General features: G+C 59.7%; 3 protein-coding genes across 21 annotated transcripts; 1 reads left to right on the top strand and 2 right to left on the bottom strand.

Moving 5' to 3' along the window:
• Positions 1 to 710: 710 nt before the first annotated feature.
• RGS19 (regulator of G protein signaling 19) lies at positions 711 to 6,844 on the bottom strand. 5 transcript variants are annotated; one of them, XM_027046853.2, is made up of 7 exons: positions 6,696 to 6,832; positions 6,107 to 6,236; positions 3,575 to 3,674; positions 3,285 to 3,406; positions 1,869 to 1,943; positions 1,551 to 1,785; positions 711 to 1,460 (listed from the first exon to the last, which is right to left on the bottom strand). In XM_027046853.2, exons 3-7 carry the CDS (start codon positions 3,602 to 3,604, stop codon positions 1,269 to 1,271), a joined length of 654 nt encoding a protein of 217 aa, XP_026902654.1. In that variant the 5' UTR covers positions 3,605 to 3,674; positions 6,107 to 6,236; positions 6,696 to 6,832; the 3' UTR covers positions 711 to 1,268. The 5 variants fall into 5 exon arrangements, with proteins under 5 accessions (XP_026902654.1, XP_026902656.1, XP_026902657.1 ...); XM_027046855.2 differs by lacking the exon at positions 6,107 to 6,236 and having other exon boundaries at positions 6,696 to 6,844; XM_027046856.2 differs by lacking the exons at positions 1,869 to 1,943; positions 6,696 to 6,832.
• On the top strand, positions 6,189 to 24,976 carry OPRL1 (opioid related nociceptin receptor 1). 14 transcript variants are annotated; one of them, XM_053199661.1, is made up of 7 exons: positions 6,196 to 6,311; positions 7,660 to 7,847; positions 16,999 to 17,065; positions 17,574 to 17,835; positions 18,341 to 18,605; positions 23,347 to 23,702; positions 23,799 to 24,976. In XM_053199661.1, the coding sequence occupies exons 5-7, from the start codon at positions 18,373 to 18,375 to the stop codon at positions 24,320 to 24,322; spliced, it is 1,113 nt and encodes a 370-aa protein (XP_053055636.1). In that variant the 5' UTR covers positions 6,196 to 6,311; positions 7,660 to 7,847; positions 16,999 to 17,065; positions 17,574 to 17,835; positions 18,341 to 18,372; the 3' UTR covers positions 24,323 to 24,976. The 14 variants fall into 14 exon arrangements, with proteins under 14 accessions (XP_053055637.1, XP_053055644.1, XP_053055636.1 ...); XM_053199659.1 differs by lacking the exons at positions 6,196 to 6,311; positions 7,660 to 7,847 and adding exons at positions 14,885 to 15,616; positions 16,649 to 16,732; XM_053199662.1 differs by lacking the exon at positions 7,660 to 7,847 and having other exon boundaries at positions 6,189 to 6,311.
• Positions 9,023 to 12,351, bottom strand: LKAAEAR1 (LKAAEAR motif containing 1). Of its 2 annotated transcripts, none has more exons than XM_053199680.1 (5): positions 12,297 to 12,351; positions 11,548 to 11,652; positions 10,995 to 11,396; positions 10,685 to 10,807; positions 9,023 to 10,565 (listed from the first exon to the last, which is right to left on the bottom strand). In XM_053199680.1, exons 3-5 carry the CDS (start codon positions 11,382 to 11,384, stop codon positions 10,506 to 10,508), a joined length of 573 nt encoding a protein of 190 aa, XP_053055655.1. In that variant the 5' UTR covers positions 11,385 to 11,396; positions 11,548 to 11,652; positions 12,297 to 12,351; the 3' UTR covers positions 9,023 to 10,505. The 2 variants fall into 2 exon arrangements, with proteins under 2 accessions (XP_053055655.1, XP_053055656.1); XM_053199681.1 differs by having other exon boundaries at positions 12,288 to 12,329.
• Positions 24,977 to 25,451: the final 475 nt, after the last annotated feature.

The raw sequence follows: 25,451 nt of genomic DNA, 5'->3' as shown, positions 1-25,451 counted from the left end.
TCTTGGGCTGTGACCTGGGCCGCCCTTGCCCCCCAACCACTGGGGACAGCCCTCCTCCCTGGGATCAGGTGACACTTAGGTTTGGCCCTAGTGGAACAGAGGTGGAGGGAAGAGCCCGCTGGCCTTCGGAGGGGCCTGGTGATCCCAGGAGGGACCCAGATTCCTGCCTGTGTGTGCCCATGGAGGAGGGACAGGTGCAGGGGCGCACAGCATAAGCATGTGCAGGTGGGAGGGGGCCTTAGGACACAGAGGATCCAGGGTCTCATGAGCCTCCCCAGCCACTGTAGCTCAGGGCCCAGGGCTCGTGGGCAGGAGGCTACGTCTGGGTCTCCAAGCCATCCATGATCGTCTGCTCCAATCCGATGGAGAGGATTGGGCCAGAGTCTCAGTTTCCTGGATCTGCTGCAGGTTTGAAATGTTCTGCCTCCCAGAAATGTAGGGAACAGGTTGGCAAGCACATGCCTTGCCCAACCCTAGCTTTGGTGAGACACTGTGGGGGTCGCCCTTGCCAGGGGGCATGGCACCCTCCCAAGGGCAAGGCTGAGCACAGCTGCCCACCGGGGCCAGGTGTCCTTGGAGCCCGCTGCTCCCTGCTCTAGGTTTGGGACAATTCATTCTCTAATCTCCCACCCCCAAATGTGGAAAGAAAGGAGAGACTTTTGCTTTAAAAATATCTTCAATAAAAGATCCTATTTTGGATGGAGAAAGAATGGAGATAAATATGAAAACATCTTTTTCATTTTTTTGATAAAATACAGTAAGGACATGTTTCCAGGTTTAAAATTAATGAAAATATAAAAAAGAAACTGGCTCCTGTTGCCTTGAGCCTAGTTCTGAGGTTCTGGGTCTGATCCGGGCGCAGACAGCTTGCATTAGAGGGTCTGTCTCCTCCTGTCACAACTAGACACACAGAGGCTCTACTGCCCACCAAAGGCATTTCTCAAGGTCCCTGGCTGCTTGGGGAGGAGGCCTAAGTGAGGCCGGAGGGTCCACCAGACCCCGTGGGAGGTCTCCCTCTCCCCACGCAGGGGCCCAGTGGGGAGCTTTTTGGGGAGAGACTGCCTGGTGTCAAGAGGCCCTCACGCCGCCCCTCAGCAGGACCTCCGGGTCCCAGGTTCCCCGGGTAGAGAGGGGCTCCTGTCTGGGACTGCCCTCAGGGGTGCTGGGCCCCGCTGGTGTGCGGGACATCCGCGGACGCACACTGGTGCCGGTAACCGAGTCTGTGCCCGCCAGAGGGGTCCCACGTCCGTGCCGCTGTGGTGGGCAGCCTAGGCCTCGTTGGAGGACTGGGAGCTTCCCTGGAACAGCAGGGCACGGTAGGTGGGGGAGCTGAGGAAGCGCGGGTAGGAGTCCCGGTGCATGAGGGTGTAGATCTGCAGCTGCGCATCGTCGAATGTGTGCGCCGAAGGCTCCTGCATCTTCTTGTTAATGCCTTCCCGCACTCGGGAGTCCAGGCTCACCTGTGGGACAGGATGCCACCGTCAGGGGGCTCAGGAGGCGCCCCCCCACCCCCACCCCCGCCCCCAGCCCTGGTCCACAAGGCGGTGCACCTCCTTGGGGGACAGGATGGACACGTAGTCCTCATAGATGAGCCTGGCTTTCTCATCCACCACGTGCTGGTTGGCCTCGGCCTTGAGCTCCTCGCAGGCCAGCCAGAAGAGCATGTTCTCCTCGCTGTACTCGGTGCGCAGGAACTCCCGGAACACGCTTCGGCCCGCCGGGCTGTGCATCAGCTTGTCGAACGACTGCGCCCAACTCCGCACCTCCTCCGGGCTTGGCGTGGCGCTGTGGGCATTCCCCGCCAGGCCAGGTCAGGCGCGCGCCCCCGCCCCCCGGACACGCGCGCGCGCACGGCTGGCCACACCTACCACGCCTCGCAGCTGGGGAGGGGCTGCAGCTTGTTCTCCCGGGAGGCCCGCCACGCTCGCCGCCGCTCTTCGTTCCTAACCGCAGAGGGAAAGGTGGCGCTGGCCTCCTTGGCACACGTGGTCTTGGCGCGCGCGCGCGCTCGCGCGCGCACACACACACACACACACACACACACAGATGTGTTCCACATGAACGTGTGGCCTGGGGGCTCTCGGCCCGGGTGTAAACCCCCTGCAGGTAGGCAGCCCTGGAGTCTGCTCCCTTCACACCCTCCAGGGAAGGAGTGTCTGCACGGGCTGCCCTTCGCCCCTCCCTCCGGTCTCTCCCCTGGGGCCAAGGTAGTTTCACCGGTGCTGGGGAGACCTTTACAGTCTTGTAGCCTTTGGGACTTCACAGATTCCTGGTGTGCCCCTCCCTTCCTGGCCCGACCTCAGCCCCGACTCCTTTCTCTCAGAGGCCCCGGCTGATGCAGTAGGAAAGCCCCAGCCTGCGAGTGTGACTGCAGATTCTCCCCAGGGAGCCTTCTTCCCTCCCTTGGCTCCTCACTGCGTCAGTGCTGGCTCCCCTATCCATGCCTCCAGCCAGATCTCTGTAGGGCCAGTGAAATGTCTAACGGACATCTCAAACCCAAACATCCAGACAGACCTGCCCTCTTCCCTTCCCCTGCCTGCTAGACCCCAAACTCTCCCTTGACCCCCGAAGCCCAATTCTCAGTGCGCCCTAATTCTTCATGGCCTCCCACCTCTGCCCTCAGGCCGCCCTTCTCCCGCCTCGGGCTGGAATTGCTCACTGGTCAGCAGATCCCCCTTTGGGTCCACGGCGCTGGCCACTCAACATCCACGAGCTGGAAGCCTGAATAGGACCAGGCCTCTGCAAGGTGTGAAAACTCCCAAGAGCTTCTCCACACTAGAGAAGCCCGTTAGCACGGGGAGGCCCCACAGCTGCCCTCTGGCATGGCCGCTCTGGAAGCCTGTCCCTGTCATCCCTGGGCCGGGTCTCTGACCAGTGTCCCCCCGCCTGTCTGTAGGACCTGCTTCTGTCTTGTCCTTCTGTAAGTGCCCAGGGCCAGCTTAGGCTGGATCACAGCGGCCTCAATAAGCATGTGCCGAGTAAGCGGACAAATGAGTGCACACACATGTGGGTCGGCCAGGTGCTTGCACATGGACACACCCTCAGGCACACACCAGGCACGAAAGTCACACGTACAGAGGGGTCGGGGCATCGGCGACGGGTCACCAGGGCCCAACAACCCCTGTAGAGAGCTGTGGGCAGCAGAGGCATCCTGCCTTCAGGTGACCCCTCAGAACCCATCCGAGGGTCCAGCGGCAGGACCCCGGGCCTTATGTCTGCTCAGCCCACCTTCCTTGCTCAGTCGCCTCCTGTATTACCCCCCCCCCGCCCCCATCCCCACGTACCAGGAACAGCCGCAACAGCAACACCAGCACAAGCAGCAGGGGTTGCGGCTGGGGGCAGCCGGGGGGGCCGCGTCATGACTGGACATCGAGGGGGGCTGGTCTGCCTCCTCTGGCCCTATGTGCTGGTGAGATGGGGGCTTCCTCAGCTCCAGGCCAGAACCCAGGGCCCCGCACACACCTCTTCCCTGACTCCCCTCGGTGGTCGCCCTCCCGGCCTCCCAGGTGTTCAAGGGTCTCCCCCGCCCCCGATCCCACAAAGGGGGGCAGAGACAGGGGTGTAGGTGGTGCACCTGCTTCTCAGTCTCATGCGGGGTGGGCATGGGTGGGTGGTGGAGGCCGCCCCGGCTCCGTGGTGCTGGCTCCGGGACCCTCTCACCACAGCCTGAGAGTCTGAGAAGAGAGGTGGAGGTTCTCCCTGAGAACCTGAGACCACAGTCTCCACTGTCCCCTAGAAGGGGTCCTGAGAGTCTCTCCCTCCTTCCAGGAGCCCTGGGGGGAGCAGCCGCCCGCTTTAGACCACTCTGTTCAGGCTCCTACCTCTGCCCCCAGCCTCCACCAGGGCTGTGAGCAGGGGCAGGGGCAGTGAGGGGGGGCCCCAGACGAGATCTCCACAGAAGGTTCCGGGACACCCCCATTTGCTCTGTCCCTGGGAAGCCGGAAGTCTGGGTTCCTCTTTCTTGGTTTCCGGCTCCTGGCCCCTCCCAAGGGGCTGGGGGCCCCCAGGAGTCTGGGGCCGTCAGGTTAATGCATAAGGGTAGCGGTCAGACATTCAGACCCCCTTCCTCAGCTCCCTCTGTTCTGGGTTTTCTGCAGGAGGATTGCTCCCCACTAGGAGTCCAGATTTGCCAGGTGGCCCCGGGGGGGTTCCAACATGTCTGCAGCTGACTAGGCCTCCAGCGTGAAGGATCTGACTGGGGCAGGATTTTCTGAGGGTGTGGGAATGCAGCGGGGCATGGGTGAGGAGGGCCTGGGGGCCTGTGGCTCCTTGGTCCTGGGCACTGCCCCTGGCACCCCAACCCTAGCTGGCACCTTACCACACCCAGGGTCTCCCGGCCTCCCTTCCCCCTCCCCTGCCAGGCTGCCGAGGCCAACCGGGCCTGGTGTGCCGGTGGGGGAGGGGAGCGGGGGGGGGGGGACAGCAATGGGCTGGGCTGTCAGAGATGCGGGGTCCCTGGAGGGGGTGAGGGCCAGCCTCCATCTCAGCGTCCACACCCGTGTTTCATGGGGGAGGCGCGCAGGGGGCGCTGGGCACCAAAGCCTCAAGTCAGGGTTAGGAGTCTGATCCCCCCACCCCCACCCCAGGGGAGGCCAACCATAGATCCCAGCATCCATGCCAGGGTGGCCCATCAGTGCCCTTGGGGAGCAGTCTTAAATGCCTTTGCACCACTGCATTTGCCTGTGTCCTTCTTGGCCTAGGTGAGGACCCCCAGGGCCTGGGGTGCTCCCCTGCACAGCTGACAAGGGCCCTCCTGAGCCGTCCAGTCCCACCCCCACACCCCCATCTTGGTGGCCAGGAGCCTCGTGACTTGCTTTCACTTTATTTTCTCATTTAACTACCATCCTCCCTGCTGCCCCCCTCCCTCAGCTTGTGGTCTTTTTATCCTTGTTTGGCCCATCTCGGGGTCTCCCAGGGTAGGGGGAGGCGGACGCTCTAGGGTAGGCATCACAGCAGAATCAGGTGAGGCAGCTCTGGGAGCGGAGATGCCAGGACTGCATCTGAGGCGGCAGTGCCCGAGGCAGGCACTACTTAGGGCCCCCTTTCCCCCCGGGTGCGGGATGGCGAGGCCCTGCCCTGACCCAGAACTAGGGTAAAGTCTAGGGTCCCACAGACTCCCAGCCAGCAGATGGGGAAGCAGCAGCCCCACAGCGTGCCTTTCCCTCAGGGGTCAAGCTTCTAGGGAAGGGAAGGGAAGAAGGGAAGGGAAGGGAAGGGAAGGGGTGTGGCAACTTCTGAGGTCTGGTAGCCAGGCAGAAAACTGCTCTTCCTCCTCTGCGCCCCCACCCACCGTGAGTGGGGGCAGGGCTCTGTCCCCACTCCACTCCCTAGCACCCGAAGGCTTGGCTCTGAATTGGAGGAGGGGCCCTGTCCGAGGGTGCAGGCCCACGTGCCAGGGGCTCGGAGGCTGGAGGCTGACTTTGGGGTCAATGTCTTCTCTCCTAGCTGCAGGCCTGGGCCTGGCTCCCCGCACCTTCCTGAGGCTGACTGGGGCCACCTGTTTCCGTCCCCCCCCCCCCACTCTGCTCCCCCCAGAGGTCACATAAGGCCTGAACTAGGGTCCCTGCCCCTCCCTCATCCTGGCATTTTGCTGGCATTTCCCAGCCCCTTAGGCTCTGGCCCCCAAGTCTGGGATGGGAGGGGCTGGACAGGCAGCAAGCCTGGCCTCTGGGGACAGAGAGGCTCCCTTGGGAGCGGCTGCTACTCTGCTCCACAGAAGGAAAAAGAACGTCCCCGAGCCCGCCCAGTCCAAAAAAAGAATAAGAAAATGTGACAATCCCAGAAAAAAATGCCATAACCTTTGGGAGGAGGGTGGACAAAGGGGCTCCATTCCCTGCTTCTGATGGTACTCAGTACCTTTCCTAGGCTACCCACGTTCAGCTGGTGGGGGAGCCCCTGCCTGGCTCCTCCAAGGCTGGCCAGGTCTTCCTAAGCCTGATGACCCTTGCCCCCACTGCAGAGGTGGGGGCGACCCATTTCTCTCTCTCTTCCTCTCTCTGCTGGCAAGGTCTGGCCTGGTAGAGCTTGTCTCCTTCAGGGGCCCCTTCCTCCAGCCTCTGACGCCCCCACCCCTACCTCAAGGAACTCGCCATGGCGCCCCACTCACCATCGACCCAAAGGCGAGGTGGGGGCGGGAGAGGCCAGGTTCCCTCTGGGCCCCACCCTGGCTGCCGAAGGGGCGTGCACTGCAGCAGCCGGGACTCAAGTCAGACGGCAGGAGGTACTCCTGCGGCGTTCTGGAGGGAGGCCGGCGCCGGGAGCCCCAGATCAGCTGGGGCCGGGGGCGCAGTGCCTCCCCTGCGCCTCGCAGGGTGAGTGGCTGCCAGATCCAAGGGGGCAGGGGTGGGGACGGGCAGGGTGTCCCGCCTCGGCCCCTCCCCAACAGGCTGGGCGGGGGGCGGGAGACGCGGAAACCTGGGTTCTTCCGGCCACCCCCCCCCCCCCCTTTGAGCAATCACTTCCCCAGGCTTTGAGCTGCAGAAAAAGGGGAACCGGTTTGCAGCGCCCCCTCCCCCACGCGCGGGGAACCGGCTCCCGTCCCGCCGCGGCCCAGGGTCCACGTGGACCCCGCGGCTGGAGTCCGTGGGGGTGCGGATCGGGGTGCCGGGTCCTGAGGCTCCCGCCCGGGACGGCCCCCGGGCCCCAGGTCGGGAGGGGCAGGGCCGCCGTCCTCGGCGCCGCGCGCGCGCACTCACCGGCCGCGCTCCCGAGCCGCTCGCGCCGCCGCCGCCGGCCCGCGCGCCCCGAGGTCCGGCCCGATAGTCGGGGAGGGGGCGCAGGGTGCAGTGCGCAGGCGCCTCGGCTGCACTTCCCCAAAGCGCGGGGCCGGGACTTCCTCGCGCGGGGAGGCGCCCGGCCCGCCCTGCCAGGCGCGCCCCGCCCCGCGCTCGGCTGGCCTTGCTCCCCACCCGCCCCCTCCCCACGTCCCGTTAGATTCGGCGGGGCACCCAGGTGCCCACCGTCGCTTAGGGTGGCCCGTGGAGACGAGGTGCTAATGATGGGGCCTCTGGACGCAGGGCGGCCTGAAATGGCACTGCAGTAGGTGGGGGTGTGGTCGTGTCCTCCACTCTGTTCAGGGGGGCCGGTCCAGCTTTGCCATTCTTGTGGGTGCCCCTGAGACTCTGGTCCAGTGCCTGGGCACAAGAGCCCTTAAGACCCTGCGGTCCTATATGCTCCTTGCCAGGCTGGAAAGGACTGTATAGTGGTTCCTCCAGGCCCAGGCCTAGCCTCCCTGCGACTATGTGCTGTCGCCTGTAAAGTGGGGTTAAGAGCTCACTGGCACAGGGTTCTAGGGGGCTTCCCAAGAAAGGGGGCGTCCTGTGCCCGGGTGCTGGTGGATACAGGCGGTATGGGTTCCTACATCTGGAGTCACCAAATGTTCCTGTCTGTGGGGCCTGAGTCTTTTCCAACCCCTCCAGTTGCCCTGAGATGTCCTCAAGCTTAAAGCCACACCCTCCCTTTTGCAACGAATGCCCTGTCCCTCCTCTTTGGCTGACTCTCCTGATATTTTTTGCTCTGTTACAGCTGTCAGTTAAATTTCTTATCCTGGCATGCTTTGGGCCAGTGCCAGAGCAGCCCTGACGCTGCTCTGGAAATGGGCTGCAGAGTGTCTGCGTCCCCCTGGCCTTGGACCATGTGCGTCTCCTGTCCCCAGTGCAGGGACTCGGCTTGGTCAGTTCCTGATGCCCGGGTCCCGCTCACAAAATGCCTTCCAACTGCACAAGCCGATATGCACACGCTTTTCAGAATTCTTCTTCAAGATGTAAAGGGAAGTGGAGATTTTGTATGTGCTCTTCATTCGGCGATCATCTGGGTGCCTCCTGTGCGCCAGGCGGTGGCACCTAACAGTACGTCAGAGAGGCCAGCCCTGGAGCAGACAAGAAACAGACTGGCAGACTGGGTGAGAGGTGAGGAGGGCTAAGGAGAGCCATACAGCCAAGGAGGGGGGTGTCCTTCAGCAAAGGACGGTGTTGGCGGGACAGCAGTGCGGGGGCCTGGGAGAGTGGGGGCCGCGCTGGAGGAGAGGGTGGCACAAGGTCAGGGAGGCCAGAGGGGCCCGGGGGCTGGGGTGCCTCTTGACGCTGTGTGCCCAGAGGCCTCGGCTGGCATGGCCACAGAGCTATCTGGAGGACGGGCTGGCCAGGGGAGGCCAGAGGCCAGAAGCTTCTTGTTTAACCTAGCTAACAGTCCTGAGAGGTAGGTCCTGCAAGGACAGGTCAGCACCTGGTCAGTGTCGCACAGCCACACGGATCCCACTGTGCTTGGTGTGCAGTCTCCACCCACCTCCTGAGAGATGTGTGGGGCAGCTGACCAAGTGTGGGGGCCACACGCTCCTGCCTGCACTCGTGCCACTCTACACCGTCTCTGCCCTCCCAGCCCTCCGTGCGCTGTACCTCCTCTGGCCACTTGGCTGTGCGCTCTGTTCCCCTTGCCCTGGCCTTTCTGGGTCTCCTGCACCTCCTCCTCCGGTGAGCCCGCCTCACCAGAGAGTGCCCCGTATTCCGTGGGAGGGCTCCAGACGGGCTGGGAAGGAACTGGTTCAAAGCCATGCAGCAGATAATGGTGGACATGGGGCTTGAACCCAGCACTCGCTGTCCAGAGCATGAGCAGGATCCCAGCTCCAGGACCAACCTGATCCCTTACAGTCCCCAGGACATTGAGTCCTGGCCCACATGCTGCACTCTCCCATAGCAGAAGCCTCTTCTGGGCCCGGCAGAAATGTCCTCAGCCACTTTCCCTGGATTCCTCTGCAGAGCTAGGGCCCCTTCCCTGGTGCAGCGATCCACCGCCCCCCCCCCCCCCCGGCCCCGTGCCAGCTCGATGCAGAGCTACCTGTGAGGCCACCCTCTTGCTGGTCTTCTCAGGGCTTTGTGTGTCTGTCTTGTGCCTCTGTCCTCTTGTGTTTGCCTGATGCAGAGTGACCATACCCTTATGGGACACTCACTGTGTTCACTCACAGCCCGGGTGAGACCCTCCAGATGTCTATTTTAAAGATAAAGAAATGGAGACTCAGACAAGTGACGAAATGAAATACGTGTTTACCAAGCAGAGGAAATCATCCTAGGTGATCAGCACATCCCCAAGGGACAGGATGCTTGGGTCCATATCACAAGGGGGCTTGGCCAGGGGAGTCAGGGCTGGCTATCAGCCTCCTCGTTCGTGTCCGGGTGAAGTGGCCACCACTCCTGGACAGAGATCTCTGTCCTCAGCCCAAGCCACCTTCTCTTCCCCTGTTTCTCCTTCCCTCTCTCTGCCTAAAAGATCAGCCCCCACCCACAGCTGCCACACACAGCCCTCCCCTCCCTCCCAGAGCTGCCACAGAAGCCAGCTTCCACACACAGTTCTGGGCTTGGATCAAGGCCAGGGCAGCAACAGCCCAGAATGGGTGAAGGGTCAGGTGCAGGGGGAGAAGGGCTTGCTGAGGGCTCAGAGGGCCCACATCCCCATGAGGCTAGGTCCCCGTCCTGAGCCGGGTCAGGGAGAGGCACTCACCACCACTGAGCAGGAGTCTTTGCTGGACCCTGCTCTGACCTCTGTGGGTAAAGCATGACACCCCCCCCCCCCCCGGATCAGTTCTTTGCTGTGGGCCCACTCAACGGGAGGCCCACTCAGACATGACCTGTCTGAGTTCTTTCAGCCCCCACCTCTGGAGCCGGCTAGGGACCAGGAGGGAAGAAAAGGGAAAGGTGGCCAAGTTCCAGGCTCTACAAAGAGCTTGTGTCTGGGAGAAGAGTAAGCTCTCTAAGGGGAGACATATCCAGAAACTTGGGAGACTCTTCAGAGTCCAGAGGGTTTGCAGGAAGTGGGTTTGTCAGAATGGGACACGGGGGTGGGGGGGAGGTTCCTTCCCGTATGCCCGCGCGCGCGTGTGTGTGTGCGCGCGTGTGTGTGCGCGCGGCGTAAGGGGGATCGAACAGAACTGAAGAGGTCATTCAGGATGGTAAGGTGGTTTTCTGTGGGGTAGTGCAGGCCTCCCTGAGGGGGTCTCCCCTTCCCCAGTCTCCGTCCTCTGGAGGACCTCCTGGACACAGCTGGTTCCAAAGACCACCTTTGGCTTGTGCAGTCACTCTCCCTGCCCAGAAGGCCACCCTCCTCTCTGATCCCTGATGGAATGACCCCCAACCCTGGGTCCCACTTGGGCCCCACTTTCTCCCTGAGGTTGCTCTTCTTCTGGAGGTGTGACCGTTGCCCATCAGATTCTTACTCCTGTCCCCTCAGACTGGGGGCTCTCACAGACTTGCAGAGCACCAGGTTGCCGGATGGGGACAGCCCCAGGGCTTGAGGGATCATCAGCGTCCTCTGCTGATCTGACGCCTGCCCACTTGCACACTTCTACTTTGTTGGAGGGGCCCCACTCTGTGTCTCCCGATGTCTGTGACATCGGACGCAGAGAAGGCGGCATCCATACCCGCCCCCCCCCCTCCCCGGGGAACCTGGAGAGAGGGGTCTTAATGACCAGGCGGCGCTAGAACCGTGAGAACTTTATGTGGAAGGGTGGGGCCGCGTCAACGTGGGAAGACGCTGCCGTCAACTTTCTCCTCCAGGATGGTCTCCACGCGCCTCCTCTGTGGGCGAGAGCGGCTGGGGCCAGGTGTGCGGGGACGCGGGCCGGGACGCACCCCCCCCCCCCCCCGCGCTCCACCCCCTCCCCCCGCGCTCCACCCCCTCCCGGGCTTGTGGGCACCTCTTGACGATCCAGGGGGTCCGGGATCCGCGTGGGCTTCAGCTGCGGCGGTAGGAACAGCTCCAGCCGGATGGCGGCGCGCGCGGACTTCTGCTGCCAGGTGAGGAGCGAGATCTCCTCCGCCTGCGGGTCGTGGGGCGGGGGTTCGGGTCTCCAAGCCTCTGCGATGTTTTGCCCTAGCTCCGCCCGCCGCCTCCTGCAGGGCGCCCCCCACCCCCACCCCTTTCCTCGGGGCACCCGGGCTGGTGTCCCCTCCCCGCCCCGCAACCCTCTCGCCTGCGCGCCCCTGCCTTCCGGCCCCGAGCCTCACCCGCATGCGGATGTAGCGCAGCCGCAAGGCGCGGATTCGCCCCCGGGCCTCGGCTGCCTTGAGGACGCCGAGGAGCCGGTCCTGGCGCACGCCGGGCGGCTCCGGTGACTGCGTCCACGCACGCGGGTCGGGCATACGGCTCCCCAGCTCCACTGACTCGCGCGGGAAGATAGAGGCGGCCGCGCCCACGTCCTCAAGCTGGTCACCGAAGAGCAGGTGGCGGTGACGCTGCGCGGGGCTCATGGCCGCCAGCCCCTCCAGCGTCAGGGCCCACCCTGGCTTGGGGGGTTGCGCCGCGGGCGCCCCCCGGGCGCGTTCCTCAAGGGACCCCTTTCCGGTTCGCTCCCGCGGGCCCCGGAGCCCGGCCTCCTTCTCTGCTGGCGACTGCATGCTCGGCCCGCTCTGCCGAGGGAAGAGTGAGTCCCACTGGCACCGGCCCGGCCCCCCCCGTGCGCTCCCAGCTCTGGCCCTTCTAGATTCCCCGCAGCTGGCCTTAGGTCCTGCATCTGCAGACTCAGCACCTTTGCGCGGGCCTAGCACCCGTCCTCCTTACCCCTGCTGTCAACCAGACATTTCTGATCCGCCGAGTTTCAGGAAATTCCCTTCCTGCCCACCGGCTGGTTCTCTGTCCACTGAGAAAATGCGGAGACCTGGGGCCCTACCCAGGGTAGAGAACATGTTAAGCTTGGCAGGCCCTTCCCCACAATTCTGGGACCCTCAGTGTGCCCCAGTCCCCCATGTCTGTGGTTGACGGTCAGTCAGCAAACCCCCAGTCTCCCCCCGCCCCCGCACTGCAACCCCGGGAGCGGGGGGGGGGGGGGGGGGGGCGGGGCGGGTTGCTCTACTCGGCCTTAGTGTTAGGGGCTGGAGATGAGAGTAGGTGGGCTTCCGTTTTGCCCTGGGCAGAGGACTCATGTCCTTCTGGGAGGTGTGTGTCTGTGGGAGGCCGAAAGCAACTTGGACAGTTGCTGCCCTGGACGTGTTTGGGGGGAACCCTGTCTTCCTAGCCTGTCCCCTGCTGGGTCTAGATGACAGCAGAGCCCACGGAGGTGATAGGGCGGGGAGGGCCCACGAGAGAGGAGACGGGAACGCCCAGGGCGCCTGGTTCAGCCCTGCAGGACTCCTTCCTTCCGAGCCCACAGCACCTCAGGCCCCGGACCCTGGGCCAGGTTCTGGCCCACTGTGGGCCGCAGGCAGAGCCACACAACGTGGCATTTGCCGGAGGCCATCACCCTCCCCCAACTCATTCTTGCTACATTGGTCGAGGGGCCGGCTCTTGTCCCCCATCCGTACACCCCATACTTTCTGCCTTCCGGGGTCTGAGCCTCCAACTGAGCCCTGACTCTCCTGGACTTGTTGACGCGGTTGCCTGGCAACCGGGAGTCCCGCCCTCCCCCTGCACGGCGGGGGCGGGCCTGCCCCTGGGGAGGGAGGGGCACCGGCAGAGTCAGGATCCAGGTTTTTGGAGGGCGCCCGCATCCGACGGGCGAAATCCCTGCAGCAGACCCGAGGAGGTGACCGCCAGTTTTTCCAGCCCGGGTGCCCTTTCTTTCCTTTCTGGGAGCCCCAAACGTACTCTTCTGGGAGCTGTGGTCCCAGCTTCCAGGCTGGAGAAGTCTTTGGGGACTGGCTTTGGGGGCAGAGGGCGTAGCAATGAGACCTTCCTGTCTGATACGCGTTCTCCGCTGCTGGACCCAAAAGGGCTCTCACCGCCACTGTCGTTCACAGGGAAGGGAAACTGGGGCAGAGCTCAGGAGGACACCTACCCTCTTCCAGGGCAAGTTTGGAGTCTCAGGGGTCCCGCAAGACCGGAGCCAGGTTTTCCCGAACTCTAAATTTCTGGGTCCTGGGTCCTATATTTCTGTAATGTATTTGTTAGTGTCATCATATTTCATAACTAACTCACTTCTCAGTTTATTAATTCTATAACTCATGCATGCACTCATCAGTTTATTCTAGAATTCATTAATTCAGGGGCCCCTGGGTGGCTCAGTGGGTTAAGCATCTGACTTCACTCACAGTTGTTGAGTTTGAGCCCTGCATGGGGCTCTCTGCTGTCAGCACAGAGCCCACTTCGGATCCTCAGTCCCTGCTCGCTCTCTCTCTCAAAAAATAAATAAAGACATTAAAAAAAAAAACAACAACCCTTTAGAACTCATTAATTCATGTGCTGGTGCTACATTAGGCCAAAATTGTTGCATTAAGTCCACAATTCGTTATGGTGCATGCACAACTCTCCCCTTCATTCACGGTCGTGTGCCAAGGATGATGATGCCTTTTGGGGGGTTCAGGACCTGCAGCCCTGAGGTGGGAACTGTCCTGGGGATGGGGTCTCAGCTGAGACCTGGCCTTTGTGCAGGAGGGTGTTGACGGTTCCCCTTGTTTTTGGGAGCTTCCTCTGGCTTCCTGGTGAAAGGGTAGGTAAACTATGACTTTGTGCCCCTGTACATCAGAGCCTGCACCAGCCCCAAGCTCCATGGAATGACTGTCCATCCTTCTGGCCCCCAAGGCTTTGCACAAGCTGTTCCTGGGGTGCTGCCCCTTCCCGCCCAGCACGTGCCTTTGGGGTGTGGTCTGGGCCTTGAGATTCGGCACCAGCCTTGGGGCTTGTTGAAGACACAGGCCTCTGGGATCCAGAAGCAGCAACGGCTTAGGGAGTCTGACGTAGCAGGCCACTTCCTCCAGGCAGTCCTCCCGGATATCCACAGCCAGGCAGGGGCTGCCTCAGGTTCAACTCTGTGCTCCCACCCTGGTGAGTGCTGTGGGACGGGGATCTTGGCCCTCCTCTCAGCTTCCCAGGTCTGGGCCAGGAGCATTCGCAGAAGGGGAGTTACTTGCTGGCTTCTGGCAGTGGAGAGGGGTTTATAGGGCCAGTGGGAGCTGCTCTCCTGCAAGAAGGGACTTGTAACTTTCCCTCTGTTTTTGTAGGACTGAAAACCCTTGATACCCCTCCTCCCTAATCCTTGGAGGGCTTGGTGCCTGCACAGCTCATATTCCTGAAAGCAGCTTCTTGGGGCTCCTCCTCTGCACGCCCTGCAGTTTCCTGGGGAGGGGGGTGGGGCGGGGATCCCCAAATGTCTAGGGCCCAGTAGCTGTGCGAGGCCACCAGGTAGGTGTCTCCCACCTATTTCTGTGCCCAGGACTCGTCTGTTTTTCAAGGGCTGATGGGAATGCTGGGATCTAAAAGCATTTTGACTGCTGCCAAAGCCTGAGAATAAAACTCCAAAAAAAATTAAGACGCTTGTGAAGTGACTACAAAATTTAACATTATATTGAAAATGTACAGGTCAATTCTTTTGTTGCCATATATAAATATTATAAAGTCAAAATCACACAAAGTAATTTATTATGATGAAACTCACAACCGAGAAAATCCTTCCATTTTGGTTTTTTCTTAGGGGCACCTGGGTGGCTCAGTAGGTTAAGCATCTGACTCTTGATCTTGGCTCAGGTCATGATCTCACAGTTTGAGGGTTCGAGTCCCGCACTATCAGCGTGGAGCCTGCTTGGGATCCTCTCTCTCTCTCTCTCTCTGTCCCTCCCCTGCTTGTGCTCATGTGCACATGCACGTTCTTTCTCTTTTAAAAAAATGGATGAATAAACTAAAAAAAAAATATCCTTGGAGGCGTCTGGGTGGCTCACTGGGTGGCTCAGTCTAAGCATCAGACTCTTGATTTCGGGTCAGGTCATGATCTCTGGGTTTGTGGGATTGAGCCCCGCGACGGGCTCCCCACTGAGCGTGGAACCTGTTTGAGATTCTCCTTCTCTCTCTGCTCCTTCCCTGCTTGGGTGTGCACTTTCTCAAAATAAATAGATAAATAAACTTGAAAGAAAGAGTCCTTTCACTTTTAATTTAACTTTTTTTAGGATTTATTTATTTTTGAGAGAGTATAAATGGGGAAGGGGCAGAAGATCTGAGGCAGGCTCTGTGCTGACAGCAGCGAGCCCTGCATGGGGCCTGAACTCACAAACCTTGAGACCTGATCTGAGCCAAAGTCTGATGCTCAACCAACTGAGCCATCCAGGAACCTGGGTCTTTAACTTAAAAAAAAAATTTTTTTTTTAACGTTTGTTCAGTTTTGAGAACAGACAGAGACAGTGCATGAGCAGGGAAGGGGCAGAGAGAGAGACACAGAATCCGAAGCAGGCTCCAGGCTCTGAGCTGTCAGCACAGAGCTCGACGCGGGGCTCGAACTCACCAACCGTGAGATTGTGACCTGAGCCAAAGTCGGACGCTCAACTGCTCCACGGACTGAGCCCCCCAGGTGCCCCGAGGGTCTTTCACTTTTTAACAGCACAAATGACCTGGGGACTGAATTCCCTGAGGGGAGGGCAGCTGTTCCCTGTTAGGCTCTGGTGACTTTGCTTGGATTCCTGTGCCGCGCCCAGGGGTAGCAAAGCACCCAGAGATGGACGGAAGCAGACGGCGAGCCTGCCCGAGGCCACGAGTAGCGGCGTTTCCGGGCTGTGACTCACTGGGCAAGAGTGAGGTGCATTCGCCCCACTTTGTGGGTGGAAATCTCTCTGGGACCAAGTCCTGCCACAAATTCCCATGACTCCTGAGTGCAGCCCAGGCAGCTACAACCATAATTTGTGGACATGCGTTCTGTGCCGTCATTCACGTAAGCCGCATGCCTTGGGCTGTCCCTGGTGCCCCTGTGTGTTTCGTTTTGCCTGCATATGACGTGAGTTTGAGTTGTCCTGCTTTGATACCAATGCTGTCTCACATAACGTGTCCCCTGCTGTCCCATGTGTGACACATGTGTTCTGTGTCTTACCCTGGCTGTGCAGGGGCTATTTCCTCGGTGCTGCCAGCTCCCTTTGTGGGAGCCCTTTAGGGTCCAAGGCTGGGCCGCTGTCACACCCAGGGAGTACAGTCAGCATTCCAGCCTGACCCCCCACGGGCCAGGTGACCAAGCCTGACCTTCGGCTGAGACTATCCGTGTGAAGGGCCAGGTATCTGCTTCCAGCCGTCCTTAGCACTGGGTGCATTGGGTGCACTCTCACGGGATACCTTTCCAGACCAGCCTCATGGCCCTTCCTTCCCCTAGTCTGTGCTGGAGCTGGGAGGCAGCTGGAGGCCATTATGAAACGAGCTCTGTGGGCCGGTGAGCAGGCAGCGGGGGCAGGAGGGGCTGGGATTGGCTGCTCAGACCTCAGTCAGCCCGGCTGGGGGAGGCTGCAGGAGGCCAAGCCTGGCCTCCTTGGGTTCCTGCCCCTGCTGGGCTCCCGAGGTCAGCAGGATCATACTTCAAGCTTCACCTGGAGAGTGTGGTGCTCGTGTGTGGCCCCTGGGTGTCTGAAGGCCTTGATCTGTGTGTCCGCCTGTTCTGTCCCGTCTACTCATGTGCCTTGAGTGCACGTTGGCGTGGGTTCACGTGTGTGTGGTCCGTGTGTTTGTGCCTGCGGGTGTCTGTGCATTTCTGAGCATGAGCTTGTGTTTGTGTGTTCACTCGTGTGCCTGTTTGGGCATCTTTGTGTGTGTGCGTGCAGGCACGTGAGCCTGTGTCCTGAGTGTCCCTGTGGGTGTGCCCCATGTCTCCACACGTGTCCCTGAGTCAGCCGCAGTGAAGATGCAGAGATAAGCCCTGGGGGACAGCTTAGGATGCTGAGTCCTGGGGCATCTGCCTGCCCTGTCCTCTCTGATTTGCCAGGTATCCTAGCGACGCTGCTGCCAGTCGCCTAGCAACCAGGTCCCCATCCTTGGAGACGGATGCTCCAAGCAGGGTCTGGGCTATGTGAGTAGAGCCTGTGCAGGAAGAATGACCCCATGATTGCAAGGCTGGTAGCTGATCTGAGAGATCTCCCACACGGCATGTGACCCCAGGGCTGGGAAGGAGGCAGCCCCACCGGAGCCCTTTGGCTGCGTCCGTGTGGGGGCCCAGGCTGTGATGGAATGACGCTCAGATGTTGCCCTGGGACCCTGCTATGGCGAGACGCCCTTGGGGTGTCTCAAAGCTGCGGGTGGATGTGGGTTTGAACCCTGTCTCTGCTACTTTGACAGGTGACTTCACACCTCTGAGGCTTAATGCTCCTGTCTGCACGAAGGTGATGCTGATGACAATGAGCCGGTATGATGGGGACGGATGAGCTCATGTTCATGATGGACGTGCGGGGCACACAGCAGGGACACAGGGTGCACAGTAGAGTCTAGGCGTCTTGTCTACAAGGCTCTGATCCGCTTGGGGCTGGCTGGGCGGGGGCACTGTGTATCCACCTACCTACCTATTGGCCTGCTGTGCCTCAGTTCCCCTGGAGCCCAGCTGAGGGTGCTGTTCTGGGCACAGAGTGCAGACGGAGGCTGGTCTGAGCCTGTCCAAGGCAGTGTCTCTGTGTGTGAGACAAGCCCCCATGTCTGTGTCCCAGTCTGTGTGTGCACCTACCTGTGTCTCCATCCCGTGTGTCCACTCTGTCTCTGTCCCGTGTCTCTGTGTCTGTCCCCCGTGCCCGTCCCCGAGTCCCCGTGCGTCCTTGTGTGTATGTCTGTGCCCCGGCTCAGTTCCTGTGTCCGTGTGTCGGAGCCCGTCTGTCATTCATCTCTAAGTGTGTGCCCTGGTCCTTTGGTCTCTCCCCATCCAGTGTGGGGCCTGGTGACCCCGCCTTCCCTGCGGCCCCCTCCTCCACCCCGTGTGGCCCCTCCCCCTCAGGAGCAGCAGTCTCCTCCCCATCCCCCAGCTCCGCGCTAGGCTGCTGCGTCTGGTCTGGCAGCTACAGGGAAGGAGCAGCCGCCTGCCGCAGCCCTGTCCAGATCCGGCGCTGAGGGCCGTGGGATCCCAGCCCTGCTCTGCCAGCGCTGACGGTTAGCATCCCCACAGTCTTGGCTCCCACGGAGGTTGCTAAGGTAAGGCCTAAGCTGCTGGGGGCCGGGTGTGGACAGACTGCAGCTCTCAGGCAGGACTGGGGAGGGGTGGGAGGGAGCTGAGTGCTCGATCAGCCTCGGTCCTGTGCTGCAGGTGTTTCTGGGTATGTCTCTGACCCTCTTGTGCCTGTGCGTGCACGAGGTCAGCTTTGGACACCTCTGTGTGTGGTGTGTGCACACGGGTGGCCGTGTGTCCATGAGTCCCTGTGGGTGGACACACGTCCCGGAGTGTAACTACATCCACACGCCCCATGTGGGAGTCTACAAGTCTGACGAGACTTACATGCCTCTCTGCGTGTTCCCATCTGTGCATACGTGTCTGCTTGTCTCCATTGTTTCTGTGTGTGGATGTATGCCTCTGCGTCTGTGGCTGCCTGTGTGTATGTGTGGGGGGTCCACGTGCCTGCTGGGCCACACGCACTGTGCTCAGAGGCCTCAGCTGGGTGGGTGTTGGGTGCTGTGGTCATGTGTCCCTGTCCTCTCCTAGGTACCAGGTGGCTTTGCACGCAGGGAGGTGGCATGGAGTCCCTCTTCCCTGCCCCATTTTGGGAGGTCCTCTACGGCAGCCACCTGCAGGGCAACCTGTCCCTCCTGAGCCCCAACCACAGCCTGCTGCCCCCCAACCTGCTGCTCAATGCCAGCCACGGCGCCTTCCTGCCCCTTGGGCTCAAGGTCACCATCGTAGGGCTTTACCTGGCCGTCTGCATTGGGGGACTGCTGGGAAATTGCCTCGTCATGTATGTCATCCTAAGGTAGGCTGGGGACCTGCCAAGGTTCCCTACTGGTGAGTCCCACATTGCTGCAGAGGGGAAACTGAGGCAGGGGGCTGTTTTGGGTGGGCCTGGCAGGTGGGGGGTTCCCACTTTTCCCATTCCATTTCTGGTCATCCTGTCAGGCAGCGTCAGGGTCAGGGTCAGTCCCAAGGTCCTGGATGCTCCGAGTCCTCAGGGTTGGGGCACCTGACTAGGGGGAGAGGGAGAGGAAAGGATCAGCCCTGCTCACCCCCGTCCTGATGGGGGCAGAGGGTGCATCCGTGCCCCAGACGGACTGTCACTCTGACTCCTGGCAGATAACACTCCCTGACCTGAGCCGCAGGCCAGCTTCCTGGCTGAGCCGCGGCGTGAGGCTCTCTGGGACCTCACCGTGCCCCTAAGAGGCAGCTCTCGCCAGCCGGTTCCGGGGCCCGTGCCGAAGCCCTTGCCTTCAGCTCCAGCATCGTGTTTGCTGCTGCCGTCTGGGCTGACTCCGGCATGTTTGTGCTCAGAATGGGAAAGCCCCTGTGGCCAAGAGGGGTGGCCGGGAGTGGGGTCGGGGTCCATCGTAGGGGAACAGTGTGGGGATGGTGTGGGGGGACAGCGTGAGGACGTGCGCATGTGTGTGTGTTCATGTGTGTTCACATGCCCAAGCGTGTACAGGCATGCGCGCACACAAAAGGTGAATGTGCACGTGCAGGAGTGCACACAAGTGTGAGCCACACACATACACGTGTGCCTGTGTACACGTATGTGTGGGAGTGGGTGCACACGAGGCAGTGTGCTATATGTGTGCGTGCACGCGTGTGTGGTTTAAAGCGGGGTAGGCATGCACAGCATATACACACGAGTGTGTGTGTGCACATACGAAAGCATGAGTGTGTGTACATGCACGGTTAGGGTTGTCCGTGCATGTGAACAGGTCCATGTATGTGAGCGTGTGCACGTGTCAACACGGGCGTGTGCACGTATGCGAGTGTGCGCACGTATGTGTGCGAGATGCATGGTGCACGTGCTCACACAGGGGCCAGGAGGAGCAGCTGGCTGTGCCCAGTGCTGGACCCCACGCACTGGACTCACACACGTGCCCCTCTGTGGCTGGAGGGTGGGTTGTGGGTGACAAGTGCAGCAACCTGGGGTGGTCTTTTTTTTCTTAAGTCTTATTTACTTTGAGAGAGAGAGAGAGAGAGAGAGACAGACAGAGAGGAAGAGAGAATCCCAAGCAGGCCCTGGGCTATCAGCGCAGAGCCCAACCCAGGGCTCGAACTCATGAACTGTGAGATCACGACCTGAGCCGAAGTTGGAGGCTTAACCGACTGGGCCACCCGGGCGCCCCGGGGTGGTCTTATTCACTCTTGCTGTCGTCACTTCTCTGTGTGTCTCCTCTGCACTGTGGCATCAAGACCCTCAGAGCCACATCCTGATTAGAGCAGGCAGGGAAGGTTGTCTTGCCCACAGCAGTCCCCAGAGACACTGGTGTGTGGGGCCTGGTCCGAGTATTAGCACAGTGTATTCTGAGCCTGTGGACTGGGGTGGACTGCCTCTGGAGTCCCGGACCCCAGCTCCAAGTCCTGCTCTTTAAAAAAAATTTTTTTTTAACGTGTATTCATCTTTGAGACACAGAGAGAGACAGAGCGTGAGGGGGGGAGAGGCAGAGACAGAGGGAGACACAGAATCGGAAGCAGGCTCCGGGCTGTCGGCACAGAGCCCGATGCGGGGCTCGAACTCACGAACCTCGAGATTATGACCTGAGCCGAAATCCGACACTCAACCAGCTGAGCCACCCAGGCGCCCCAAATCCTGCTTTTTTTAAAGATACTTTATTTTTAGAGCAGTTTTAGATTCACAGCAAGATTGAGAGGAAGGTACAGTGATTGCCCATATGCCTCTGCCCCCCAACATGCATGGTCTCCCCTGTTACCAACATCTCCACCAGAATAGTACATTTTATAACGAGTTACAACTCAGTTTTACAATTGAACCTACGTTAACACATCATAATCATCCAAAGCCCATAGTTTACATTATGGTTCACTCTTAGTGTTGTACATCCTGTGGGTTTTGACATGTATCTACCATCATAATATTACACAGAACAGTTTCACTGCCCTAAAAATCTTCTGTGCTCTGCCTGTTCATCCCTCCACACCCCACAACCCCTGGAAACCACTGATATTTTTATTGTCTCCATAGTTTTGCCTTTTCTAGAGTGTTATGTAGTTGGGGTCATACAGCGTGTAGCCTTCTCATGCTGGCTTCTTTCACTGAGGAATATGCACTTAAGTTCTTCCAGATCTTTCCATGTCTTTTTATCACTGAACCATATTCCATTTTCTGGATGGACCACAGTTTACGAATCCATCACCTGCTGAAGGGCATCTTGGTCACTTCCAAGTTTTGGCAATTGTGAATAAAACTGCTATAAACATCTGTGCGCAGGTTTTCATGCAGATACAAGTTTTCAACAACTTTGGGTAAATATCAAGGCGTGTGATTGTTGGATCGTATGGTAAGAGTATGTTTAGTTTTGTAAGAGACCAACGAACTGTCTCCCAAAGTGGCCGCACCGTTTGGCGTGCCCGCCGGCAACGCATGAGAGCTCCCGCCGCCCCACACCCTCACCGGCATGTGGTGTCAGTGTTCTGGAAATTGCTCGTTCGAAGAGGTGTGTAGCAGAATCTCGTTGCTGTTTTCACTGGTGACGTGTCTGGTAAAGTCTTTGTTTTCTTATTGTCGAGTTTTAAGCCTTCTCGTGTATTCTGGACAGCAGCCTGCATCAAATGCATCTCTGGCAAGTCTTTCCTCCTGTCTGTGGCTCGTCTTCTAGTTCTCTTGATCCTCTCTGCTTTTTTGCCAGCTCTTTTCAAGGCCACTTAGATCCTCTGAGCCTAAGGGTCCTCTTGCATGGAGTGGGGATCAAAATAGCATTTTTGAAATTAAAAAATATTTTAATGTTTATTTATTTTTGAGGGAGAGAGAATGTCAGATCATGAGCAGGGGAGGGGCAGAGAGAGAGGGAGACACAGAATCCGAAACAGGCTCCAGGCTCTGGGCTGTCAGCACAGAGCCCGACGCGGGGCTCAAACCCACACACCGCGAGTTCATGACCTGAGCCGAAGTCGGACGCTCAACCGACTGAGCCACCCAGGCGCCCTAGTCATTTTTTTTTTTTTTTGAGAGACAGAGACAGAGCGTGAGTGAGAGAAGGGCAGAGAGAGAGGGAGACACAGAATCCGAAGCGGGCTCCAGGCTCTGAGCTGTCAGCACAGAGCCTGACGCGGGGCTCGAACTCACGGACCGTGAGATCACAACCTGAGCCGAAGTCGGACGCTTAACCGACTGAGTCACCCAGGCGCCCCGCATCTTTGAAACTTAAATGAGATAAAATCCATGTGAGAGCTTGGCTCAGGTGTCTGCCACTGTGGTCATTGTTGCTGTTATTTGGTCATAATTAAGGTCTGTTTGTGCTTCTTTCTAATCCTTCTCTGAGAGGCAGCACTGACCCCCAGATTCCCTTATGGCAGCTTAGTTTACAGGGAACATTGGTGTTCCTGGTGACGGCAACATCTTTGGCGTTGTGCGACCACCACCACCGCAATCACCACCACCTTAATTACCACCACTGCCACAACAATCACCATCATCACCACCGTCACCAGCATTCTCTCCACCACCATCCCCACCACAATCACCACCTCCATTGCCTCCATCATAACTATTGATTCATTCAACAAGCATTTATTTGCTATTTATTATTTTTTGATAGTTTTTAAAGTTGATTGATCTATTCTGAAAGAGACACAGACAGTGCAAGTAGGGGAGGGGCAGAGAGAGAGGAGAGAGTCTCAAGCAGTCTCTGCACGGCCAGCACAGGCTTGATGCGGGGCTTGAACCCACGAAGCCATGAGATCGTGACCTGAGCCCAAACCATGAGTTGGATGCTTAACCAACTGAGCCACCCAGGCGCCCCTATTTATTATTTTTTAAAATATATATTTACTTTTGAGGGACAGAGAGAGAGAGAGAGGAAGGGAGAGAGAATGAGTGGAGGAGGGGCAGAGAGAGGGGGACAGAGGGTCCCAAACAGGCTCTGTGCTGACAGCCTGATGTGGGGTTCAGACTCATGAACCACGAGATCATGACCTGAGCCAGTCGGGCACTTAAGTGACTGAGCCACCTAGGTGCCCCACTCGACAGGTGTTTATTCCATAACTATAAGGTCCCCGGACCTGTCCCTTGGATACAGCCAGGTCTTGTTAGCACACCTCCCATTTCTGGTGCCGTTTCCTGTCTCTGTGGCCGGACCACAACATGGACCAGAAGGCCTCTGATGTGCTTTTACAGACTCTGGAGCCCTCAGGAACCTCTGGTGTGTCTAGGGCCAACATCGTAGTCCGTGGACTGTCTTCAGGAAGACTTGGAAGGCAGGGAGGGGGACTGGTCCTTTTTCTGAAGATTCCTGTCCCCTTGCTCCCACGTGGAGTCACAGGGGTGCTCTGCTGCCTGACATCCCAGCCTTCCCAAAGCGGACCGGTTTGGGGGTTCGGAAGCCTTCTGTGTGTGCCAGAAGCACAGTTTTGTGCCCCAAGTTCCTCGTGCCGGGCCCGGGGGCCCGCCTTCCCACACGGGTCTCGGGGCAGGTGCTCCTGGTGGTGGCAACAAGAAAGGCCCCCGGGCCTCCGCCGCCGGGTCCAGACAGAGGGACTGGGCCAGGTCTTCCTTCCCCCTGTGCTCTCCGCAGGCACACCAAGATGAAGACAGCCACCAACATTTACATCTTTAACCTGGCTCTGGCGGACACTTTGGTGCTGCTGACTCTGCCCTTCCAGGGCACAGATGTCCTCCTGGGCTTCTGGCCATTTGGAAATGCCCTGTGCAAGACAGTCATTGCCATCGACTATTACAACATGTTTACCAGCACCTTCACGCTGACCGCCATGAGCGTGGACCGCTATGTAGCCATCTGCCACCCCATCCGCGCTCTCGATGTCCGGACGTCCAGCAAGGCCCAGGCCGTCAACGTGGCCATCTGGGCTCTGGCGTCTGTCGTGGGTGTTCCTGTCGCCATCATGGGCTCAGCGCAGGTCGAGGACGAAGGTCGGTGGGTGGTCCCCCTCCCCTGTGCTGTCGTCCTCTGGCCCCAGAGGGCCCCTTGCCGGCTCGCTCACCCTGACCCTGTGTTTCTCCCTGCAGAGATTGAGTGTCTTGTGGAGATCCCTGCCCCACAGGACTACTGGGGCCCCGTGTTTGCCATCGGCATCTTCCTCTTCTCCTTCATCATCCCCGTGCTCATCATCTCCATCTGCTACAGCCTCATGATCCGGCGGCTGCGTGGCGTCCGCCTGCTGTCCGGCTCCCGGGAGAAGGACCGGAACTTGAGGCGCATCACGCGGCTGGTGCTGGTGGTGGTGGCGGTGTTCGTGGGCTGCTGGACGCCCGTCCAGGTCTTCGTGCTGGTCCAAGGGCTGGGCGTTCAGCCGGGCAGTGAGACCACAGTGGCCATTCTGCGTTTCTGCACGGCCCTTGGCTACGTCAACAGCTGCCTCAACCCCATCCTCTACGCTTTCTTGGACGAGAATTTCAAGGCCTGCTTCCGAAAGTTCTGCTGTGCTCCTGCCCTGCGCCGGGAGATGCAGGTGTCTGACCGTGTGCGCAGCATTGCCAAGGATGTGGCCCTCGCCTGCAAGACCTCCGAGACAGTACCACGGCCCGCATGACTAGGCGTGGACCTGCCCATGGTGCCTGTCAGCCCACAGAGCCCATCCACACCCAACACGGAGCTCACCCAGGTCACTGCTCTCTAGGCTGACAGCAATCTGAGCCCTGAGCATCGCCGGACTCACAGACTTCACCGTGGCTTCAGAGGGCCCGGTGACATCATGGGACAGGTCAGACTACAGCTGCCCTCCGGGTTCAGGGTGGAGAGGGGACGTGAGGACCCACCGGTGAGCGTGCGTGACCAGAGCGCACGCCAACTCTCCTATGCGCCTCGGGACCCTTCTGGCCTCTGCCCCGCCGCACCCTGTGCGCTCTTGGCGTGCACACACCTGGAGGCGTAACAGCAGCGTGCCCACCCCGTGCACCTGTGCGGCGTGCCGTCTGCGTGGAGCCCTGCCGCGTCTCCTTGGGTTTGGAGCTGACTGGAGGGCTGGCAAGGCGTCCGTGGGCAGCGGGGCTTGGAGCCGCTGGCACGGACTTGCCTGAGCCTCAGCTGCTCCCCTTCTCGTCCCCCACCTGCCTCTCAGAGGCTTTTCCCTCCAGAAGCGCCAAGAACTGTCAGCCTCAGCGCGTGCGGAGGCGGCTCAGAAGGCCTGTGGGCTGCTTGATCACCTCAGGCCGCTGTTTCTTTTTTAAAATGTCTTCTTTAAAAATTGTGTTTCTCTTTTTAGAGAGAGAGAGAGGACGCAAGGGGGGGAGAGGGGCAGAGGGGGAGAAAGAGAATCCCAAGCAGGCTCAGTGCAGAGCCCGACGTGGGGCTCAATCCCACGACCCCCGGACCATGACCCGAGCTGAAATCAAGAGTCGGAAGCTCAACTAACTGAACCACCCAGGTGCCCCCACTCTGTCATTACTGAAACAGCCCTGTGTTCCTGGTCTTGGCTGCTTGGTGCTGGGGAGGGCTCTGCCATGCTCCGTCTGGGGGTCCCTGTGTCCTCCCCGGCTCTCTTGAAATCAGAGGTCAGCAGCCATGCAGCTGGCAGGACCCTGCACCGTGTTTGGATCCTGGTGGCCTTGGAAGAGGAGTGGCAGTGGGGATGGGGTCTTTTTTTCCTCCCCACCCCGCCAAATGACTGATTCCTGCTTCATTTACAAGCCTCCCAGTGTCTGTTGGGCAGGTCTGAGCTT

This window comes from Acinonyx jubatus, chromosome A3 (assembly GCF_027475565.1).
Source record: "Acinonyx jubatus isolate Ajub_Pintada_27869175 chromosome A3, VMU_Ajub_asm_v1.0, whole genome shotgun sequence".
Taxonomy (NCBI): Eukaryota; Metazoa; Chordata; class Mammalia; order Carnivora; family Felidae; genus Acinonyx; species Acinonyx jubatus.
The sequence above is the reverse complement of the archived record's forward strand: the minus strand, read 5'-3'. Positions and strand labels throughout refer to the sequence as shown.